The sequence below is a fragment of the Leptopilina boulardi genome, unplaced genomic scaffold, assembly GCF_019393585.1.
Source record: "Leptopilina boulardi isolate dan_hultmark-lab unplaced genomic scaffold, ZJU_Lbou_2.1 LbouV2_292, whole genome shotgun sequence".
NCBI lineage: Eukaryota > Metazoa > Arthropoda > Insecta > Hymenoptera > Figitidae > Leptopilina > Leptopilina boulardi.
In genome coordinates, this window is record NW_026137854.1 from 1,938,692 (window position 1) to 1,948,038 (window position 9,347).

At 30.0% G+C, this 9,347-nt stretch overlaps 1 protein-coding gene across 1 annotated transcript; it reads left to right on the forward strand.

The window, feature by feature from the left end:
- Window positions 1–5,527: 5,527 nt before the first annotated feature.
- Window positions 5,528–8,185, forward strand: LOC127282288 (uncharacterized). The gene is made up of 3 exons (XM_051306460.1): window positions 5,528–5,725; window positions 6,392–7,963; window positions 8,084–8,185. The coding sequence occupies exons 1-3, from the start codon at window positions 5,528–5,530 to the stop codon at window positions 8,183–8,185; spliced, it is 1,872 nt and encodes a 623-aa protein (XP_051162417.1).
- Window positions 8,186–9,347: the final 1,162 nt, after the last annotated feature.

Sequence of the window (9,347 nt, forward strand, 5' to 3'; positions counted from 1 at the left end):
ATTATTATTGATGGAGACGACTGTTTTTCCCCGAAAGGACAAAATGTCGAATGGACAAAACGTCGAATAGCAAAACGTCGAATGGACAAAATATCGAAAAGCCAAACTGTCGAATGGACAAAATGTCGAAAAGTCAAGACGTCGCATAGTCAAAACGTCGAAAGGTCAAAATGTCGAAAAGTTAAACTGTCGAATGGACAAAATGTCGAAAAGTCAAGACGTCGCATAGTCAAAACGTCGAATAGTCAAAACGTCGAAAGGTCAAAATGTCGAAAAGCCAAGACATCGAACGGACAAAATGTCGAAAAGCCAAAACGTCGAACGGACAAAATGTCAAATAGCCAAAACATCGAACGGACATAATATCGAATCGCCAAGACGTCGAACGGACAAAATGTCGAATAGCCAAAACGTCGAATAGCCAAAATTTCGAAAAGCCAAGACGTCGAAAAGTCAAAACTGCGAATGCTGACTCTACATTGGCTGCGTAAACGTGTACGTGAACGTGAACGTGCTGACGTCACCCATTTGAATAACATTGTGACGTCAGCACGTTCACGTTCACGTACACGTTTGCGCAGCCAATGTAGAGTCAGCAGAATGGACTAAATGTCGAAAAGTCAAGACGTCAAATGGTCAAAATGTCGAATGGACAAAATATCGAGACGTTATTTTGCTCTGAGTCTCCCTTCTATATAATGCACACTAGTTTAACTGCTTAAAATTAAAAGTTTGTATTATTATTATTATTATTATTATACTATAATAATTACTTTACTACTACTACTATTATTATTATTATTATTATTATTATTATTATTATAAAAATGTAAAAAAAACATTAAAAACAATACAACTAGCGATATCTATCGAGTGTTAAACGCAACACAAACTAGTGTGCATTATATAGAAGGGAAACTCAGAGCAAAATAACGTCTCGATATTTTGTCCATTCGACAGTTTGACCATTTGACGTCTTGACTTTTCGACATTTGGTCCATTCGTAGTTTTGACTTTTCGACATTTTGGCTATTCGACGTTTTGGCTATTCGACGTTTTGGCTATTCGACGTTTTGGCTATTCGACATTTTGTCCCTTCGACGTCTTGGCGATTCGATATTTTGTCCGTTCGATGTTTTGGCTATTTGACATTTTGTCCGTTCGACGTTTTGGCTTTTCGACATTTTGTCCGTTCGATGTCTTGGCTTTTCGACATTTTGACCTTTCGACGTTTTGACTATTCGACGTTTTGACTATGCGACGTCTTGACTTTTCGACATTTTGTCCATTCGACAGTTTGGCTTTTCATTGCAGTCAAATATTCGAATAAATGGATAAATTAATAACCAAATGAATGATGAATTGATATAAATGAGTATTTATTTGATAAGACTGATTACTATAATAAAGTAAACTCTTATTAGTATGCTACATTTATTTTTGAACCGATTTTATAATTTCCAAGATTCCACTTTATATAATTATTATTCATTTATTATTATCCAAATTTAAACGTTGATGAAATACAGGTATTTACTCAATAACACTTTCAACCCTGTAAAATGCAGAGAGCATTAATGTTTCTCTCCAAATACCATACTACTAATGTGTCACGTGGTAGATCGCAGCGCAGCGCTAAAGTGAATAAAAAATGTTAATTTTCAAGGTTTAATCTTTCTTGTCCCATTTTTTTAACTACATGTCCCTACAGGAAAAAATCTCAGCTTTCCTTTAAAAAAAAAAAAAATAATAATAATCGTACCTTTTACCCCGAAAAAGTCAAAAAAAATTTTGAAATTAATTTTTTTTGGTTCAAAAATTTTTTTTTTCAAAAATGCATGTCCTCAATCGAAAGAGCATTAAAAAAGCTATCGAAACTGATGTTGATAAAAATTTTTTTTTTTGATACTCAAGAAAAAAAAATTATTAAAGAAAACGCTACCCATAAACTTCAACCCCCTCCCCCCGAGTAAATATTGGTCCAAATTGAAAAATTTTTTTACGATAAATTACCACCCAATAGAAGTACAAATTACTCCAGTTTGAGCGAAATTGAGACAAAATTTTTTTTTACTTTGATCACTTCACCCGAGATCCCCCATATATATATATATATATATATACGAAAAGCGGAATATACGAAAAGAGATTGTATATATATATATATATATATATATAATCTCTTTTCGTTTTAAAAATTACAAAAATATTTTCTTGATCAGGTCAGGAGTATATTTTTGGAGAAGCTGAAAACTTTTCTTATGGGGAGACTTCATGACTTCATGACCTTAAAGTTTTGAACGTTTAAATAAACAGAATTGTTCTCGATATTGTTATTTTTAACTAGTACTACTGTAAATGAAAATAAAACAGTTAATTATTCATTTATAATTTTGATATATGAGGCAAAATTCCAGAAATGTCCGAACAAAAAATTAAAAGTTCTCGAATTTAATCCATACTTTTCTAAAATGTTGTTATTGTTGGTGAAAGTCTAAAAATCAATTATTATTGAATTTAATAAAATAGTTTTTGAATTACAACGTTTTTAATTTTTGACTTTTGAAAAAAAAAATTTTTTTCAATGTACAATATTTATAAGTAGAATGCATAAAAGTTAACATATATATAACGATTTTTAAAGCTTTTTTGACAAGCTACACGCTGTTAATAATATTTTTTTTTTAAATAACATTTGACCTTGAAATTGAAGGTCAAAATGTTAATTTACGTTTATCTCAAAATCGGATTTTTTAAAATTATTTTTAACTATCTCAATGGAAAGCTTGACTAATTTCCTACAAAACATGTAATTTTCAGAGTGGGATCTTTTAAAGTTTTTGAGATATTAATTAATTAATTAATTAATGTTTATAACAAATGAAATATTTTACAAACGAATAAAGTTACCGTAATTCTGAAGTTAGTAATTGAAAGTTAACGTAATTCCGCATCCAACGATCCCTATATGAAGTATTTTGGATAAGTAGATTGTTAATAAACAATTAGTTAACATTGCAATTGTTTATTAACAATCTACTCATCTAAAATACTTCATATAGGGCTCGTTGGATGCGGAATTAGCTTAACTTTCAATTGGTTAATTTAGATTTACGATAACTTTATTTGTTTGTAAAATATTTTATTTTTTACTAACAACAAGCATCCAAAAGCCCTATATGCAGTATTTTTGTTCAATTTTAGTTAAATAACAATAAAAATGAAATATCTTACAAACAAATAAAGTTATCGTAAATCTAAACTAACCAATTGAAAGTTAAGCTAATTCCGCATCCAACGAGCCCTATATGAAGTATTTTAGATGAGTAGATTGTTAATAAACAATTGCAATGTTAACTAATTGTTTATTAACAATCTACTTATCCAAAATACTTCATATAGGGATCGTTGGATGCGGAATTACGTTAACTTTCAATTACTAACTTCAGAATTACGGTAACTTTATTCGTTTGTAAAATATTTCATTTGTTATAAACATTAATTAATTAATTAATATCTCAAAAACTTTAAAAGATCCCACTCTGAAAATTACATGTTTTGTAGGAAATTAGTCAAGCTTTCCATTGAGATAGTTAAAAATAATTTTAAAAAATCCGATTTTGAGATAAACGTAAATTAACATTTTGACCTTCAATTTCAAGGTCAAATGTTATTTAAAAAAAAAAAATATTATTAACAGCGTGTAGCTCGTCAAAAAAGCTTTAAAAATCATTATATATATGTTAACTTTTATGCATTCTACTTATAAATATTGTTCATTGAAAAAAAATTTTTTTTCAAAAGTAAAAAATTAAAAACGTTGTAATTCAAAAACTATTTTATTAAATTCAATAATAATTGATTTTTAGACTTTCACCAACAATAACAACATTTTAGAAAAGTATGGATTAAATTCGTTCTTTAAACGTGTATGATTAATCAGAAAAATGGTAAGATATGGTCGACAAGTTTATGATTAATTTTTAAAATTACAAATAAATAAATATAATTTCAATATATAAATATTTATTACTTTAAATTATTAAAAATAATTATTTGTTGAAATTTTTAATAAAATAGTTAATTTGAAAATTGTTTTGTTAAAAATTGGTTTTGTATAACAATATTTTGTCAAAATATTGTTAAAGAGACTTCATGTTAAAAAATAAATAAAAAAAATTAGATCAGTGAGTATAAATTTTATTTAAGATGTGTACTTTACTTAAACGATAAAAAAAAATTCACTTTTTGATCATTTAAATGGTAATAAATTTACTCAAGAAAATAAATTAATATAACCTGTCAAAAAATTAGGAAGAATTAATCCTTATTTATTGGTATTAAAATTTTCATATTTATACAAAAATATATTAAAAAATAAATAGAAAGAAACCAATGAAAATTGACATTTTAATTCAAAAACTTATAATTTATTTGTTGCATTATAATATATTTAATTTGTTTATTATTTAATTTATTTACATATAATAATTTGGAAACATATTTATGAAAAGTGTTAAAATTTATATTAAACGATAATTGTTTTTTTAACTTATTTAGTTACATATATGTATATATATATATATATATATATATATATGTTACGGTCAATGTCGACAATGCCCGGGAAAAGTTTGGGCAATGTTGTTTAATAATAAAAAATTTATTGCTATGGATGTAATAATCATTTATTAATAAAATCCCTGTTAGTTAAGTGCCAAATTTTATCTTATTTATTTATTTTTACAGGACAGACTGTTGTGACATTTAGAATTGCACTTCCTATTATTTTTAAAACATTTGCACTTATTTTGTGCACACCCAGTTTTGCAGTTGCATCTCTTTCGCTCTTTTGGATTTCAGAGGTCGCAAGTTGACAAATTTTGTCAAATGGTCCTGATATACCATTATGAATCGAAATTCATTGTGCTCTTGTAATTGCATATCTATTAAGTCGAGTTGAGCTCTCGAATTGTACGCTGAGTGTAAAATAGGTTTGGAAACGAGGCCTTTTTTTTATTTGAACTTTTTTTTGACAAACATTACAATACAATTTTTTACACTCATACTCCATGCGGTTTCTTCCTCCGTGTCCAACTGTTGAATGTACTTTGAAAAGAACTTTAAAGAGCTCATCGTTTTTAACATAATATAAAATTTTTTCACTGTCGTCATTGATTGGTTTAATTAATTTCTGTTGTCCGTTAACTACGGAAGCGCCTATGGGCCACCCAAAGGCACGTACACACGTGGGCTAAATGTAGCAAAATCGAGTTGAATTGACAACACGCATGCACGCGTGCGTGCAATTTACGTTCTGTTACGTTTTCAACGTGTATGTCTGGACAGGCTGAAGATTGTATAAAAATATATTTGTATTTATTTATTTAAATATTTTATAAAAAATAAAAAGGTAAGTGACCATATTTTTTTAATGATATAATTAATTTTTATTTGTAAATAATTTGTAACAAATTCAAAATGACCACTAATGATGATTTGAAAGAACTGTTATTAGCTTAAAAAAATGGATGGTGTTGAAAGTGAAATTAGTGGTTTGAGACAGGAAAATATAAAAATCTCAAAAAGTGTCGCAGTGCAAAAGGTGAAATATCAAAAACTAAAGGAAGAAAATAATCTTCTTTTAAATAAAGTTAGTGCGTGTGAGAGCAAAATAGACTATCTTTTAAATCGAGAGAGGGCAAATAATATCGTCTTGTTCAAGGTGAGAGACAATCCATCTGAAAATTTGAACTTAAAAGATACGGTGATCTCAATCTTTAAAAAACTGAGGTGAATATTCAGGAAAATGACATCACGGAGGTCAGAAGAATAGGTAAAATAGTGGGGAATCGGCCGATTCTCGTTTCTCTTGTGGCTCATAGGGTAAGATAGCCTAAGAGCACGCATTGCTTAAGAGTACGCACGATCAAATATTCTAGTATATTAATTTCTGATGGAAGTTTTGACACCTATTTGGAGCACTAAAAGCATTTATTAAGTATTACGAATTAAATTCTGTGTCAGTTAGGCTCATCCAGTTTGTGTAAGATTTTCATTACTAAATTTTTATGTTGGTCGTTGTAGAAGTGCGAGTTACTGTAATTTTTTACTTTATGAAAATAAGCGATTTATGAATATGTTCACATCTTAGACAAATGTCAAATATATTGAAAATGTAATACAAGTCTGTTTTAAATGATCCATTTATTTACAATCTGGTTTGTGAAAGTTGTATTTATCTTTTAATTATTATTTCATTTCTCTTCCTATCGCTCAAGAGTACGCAATAAAAAATGCTCAAAAGTACGCACCGTTGTTTTGAAAATCCTAACCCCTGCTTAACCTGTATAACTCCAATATATCCTTTCCTTTTTTTCTTATTTCTTAGATTACAAAGATGAGTAAATATATAAGAAAAACTGATAGAAAACTTAGGTTTACTGTACAAATTATGGAAGCGATAAAAAAAGAATTATCAGAAGGAAAGTCAAAAAGACAAATCGCCAAAGAGTTCAATATTCCCGAGGCAACGTTGCGAAAACGTTTAGTAGCTGGAACGATTCCTTCGTCACTAGGGCGTTTTAAATGTGTTTTTAGTCCAGAACAAGAATTACAACTTGCCAATCATATTAAGGATTTAGACATAAGATTTTATGGACTTACAAAGAAAGATTGCCAGATGTTGGCTTTTGAATATGCTGAAGCGAACAATATTGAAAATCCTTTCATTAAGGAAAAAAAAGCTGCTGGTGACAAATGGATTAATAATTTTTTCGCTCGACAAAATTTATCACTTCGTCAACCGGAAAAATGCTCAATGGGACGAGTCATGGGTTTTAATAAGGTGCAAATGGATCGTTTTTTCGCAAATCTGAAAACTTTGTATGAAAAGTATCAATTTTCACCAGACAGAATTTTCAATATGGACGAAACAGGACTAAGTACAGTACCAAATAAAATGCCCAAGGTTATCTCACAAAAAGGTAAAAAACTAGTTGGAAGAGTCTCGAGTGCTGAACGCGGTCAACTCGTAACAGGTATTTGTTGTATGAGTGCAAGCGGATTATTCATTCCACCAGGTCTTATTTTTCCTAGAAAGCGAATGCGAGATGACCTATTCACTGAAGCTCCTGCAGGAACGTTAAAAATGGTATCTGAGTCTGGTTTCATTAATAATGATCTTTTCTTCTTGTGGATGCAACACTTCAAAGAATATACTCGACCTTCTCAAGATAGTCCAGTTCTACTCGTATTTGATAACCACATTTCGCACAGAACTTTGAAGTTTGTCGAATATTGTCAACAAAACTTCATTGAGCTCATCACAATTCCTCCACATTCTAGCCATAAAGTACAACCCCTGGATAAAGGCTATTTCGGACCGCTAAAGGTTGCATACGGGCAATTTTGTGATATGTGGCTCGTAAATCATCCTGGTAAAGTCATCACACAAACAGAAGTAGCTTTCTTGTTTAAGCAAGCTTATCAGAAAGTGTCCAGTATTGATAAAGGAGTCAAGTCTTTTGAATCGACAGGCATTTTTCCTTTCAACTCAGAAATATTTACTGACGAAGATTTTGCACCAAGTTTTGTGAGTGACAGACCTTTTGCTGACAACAACGTTGTTGAAAATGTTATTCAACAACAAGATAATAATTACATTGTGCCTGAAGTTGTTGAAATGCTAGTTGAGCAAACTGCCGAAGATATTGAAAATGCAGTAATAATAATCGAAGGAGTTAATTATGTCGAAAACTTAATCATCACAGATGAAACTAGAAATGTACCTTCTGTGGTTGAAGTTGATAAAGAAGAAGATATATTAAGACTAACCTCAGAAATAAGAAATGTAGATCAAGAAGTGCAAGCTTCTGAAATGACTAAGAGTCCGGCCGATCTCCGACCACTTCCTCGATTAAAAACAACTCAAATTCGCAATAAAAGTAATCAAAAATCAGAAGTTTTGACAAGCAGCGAATTTAAAAATAAATTAGAACAAATCGAATTGCAAAAAAGGGAAAAATTAAAACTTCAAAATGAAAGAAAACGAAAACGTGAAGAGAAAAAAATTGAAAAACAGCGACAACTTATGGAAAAGAAAATTCAAAAAGAACAAAAGGCGATGGAGAAAAAAGTAAAAAAAGCCGTTCCCGGAAAATCCCAACCTAAGCGTAAAAAGTAATCATGTGGAGTAATATATTATTTTGATGATTAGTTAATTTGTTCTTAAAGCAATTTAAATTAACCATTTATTATTTACTGGTTTTAATATTTTTATTGTTTTTAATTTAATTTTCTAAACTAATTATTTAATCATTACTTATGATTTATGCGACTAAATAATAAATTTATATACATAAATTAATAATATAATAAAAACAATAAAAAGAAGATAAATATTTTCACTTTCATTTACGTAGAATTATTATTTCTCTTTAACAGTGTAACCTGCGTACTCTTGGGAAAATGATTGCGTACTCTTAGGAAAGTCATGCCTAAGAGTGCGCAAATGACTTATCTTCGAAATTATTTATTTTACAAAAGAATATGTTTATATTTGTACTTTTAATACAGTGAGTTCATTCTAGGGATATGTTACTATAATTAGGTTGGTTTTTCGTAAGTTTTTATTTCTTAGTTAAAAAGTAATGCCTAAAAGTAAGTTAAGTGCGTCCTCTTAGGACACTTTACCCTAAGTGTAAAAAAGAAATCTTCCAAAAGGCAAAAAATTTTGGAAAATAAAATTTAAGCTTTGCTAATGACATGACAAGAGAGTTGAGAGAGAAAAAGAAACTCCTGTACAATAAACTCTGGGAGGCAAGAAATCTTCTGCAACAACAAGGGAAGGTGGCAGTAATCAAGGGGTCGAAAATCTCCATGGATGACGTTTACTATGACATCGAAGAACTACATGAACTCGTTCCGTCTTCCCAAGTCTATAAAAGTGAAGTCGACAATTATGATGGAGAAAGCGATGATTCTACCATATCAAGAATTTCTACCGCAAGCAAAAAACGGGGTAGACCACCTGGATCTAAATCTTCAAACAAAAAGAAGATGATAAAATCTACACCTGCAAAGCCGGACGAAAAACTTGTGGATTTTCTTCGGCAAAATAATCTTAAAAAACAAACCCAACAATCTACATAGCAGTTTTTACACATTAGCTGTCGAAAAATTTTATTTTTGAACGTTAGAGGCCTAGGAAACGTAGCTGATTTAATTTCAATAATCAACAACAATGATATCGTCTGTTTGAGTGAGACATGGGCGGAGAATGACCCTTCCTTCGCCTTCACGAGTCACTTCGGTGGTTTCACCGTCCTGTACAGTCCAGCGACAAG

Excerpts from the sequence above, each read along its gene's own strand:
- LOC127282288 (XM_051306460.1), top strand. The coding sequence starts at position 5,528 with ATGGATGGTGTTGAAAGTGAAATTAGTGGTTTGAGACAGGAAAATATA. Across the intron at positions 5,726-6,391 it reads ATAATATCGTCTTGTTCAAG|ATTACAAAGATGAGTAAATA; the intron begins GTGAGAGACAAT and ends CTTATTTCTTAG. Across the intron at positions 7,964-8,083 it reads AAAGTAATCAAAAATCAGAA|CGACAACTTATGGAAAAGAA; the intron begins GTTTTGACAAGC and ends ATTGAAAAACAG.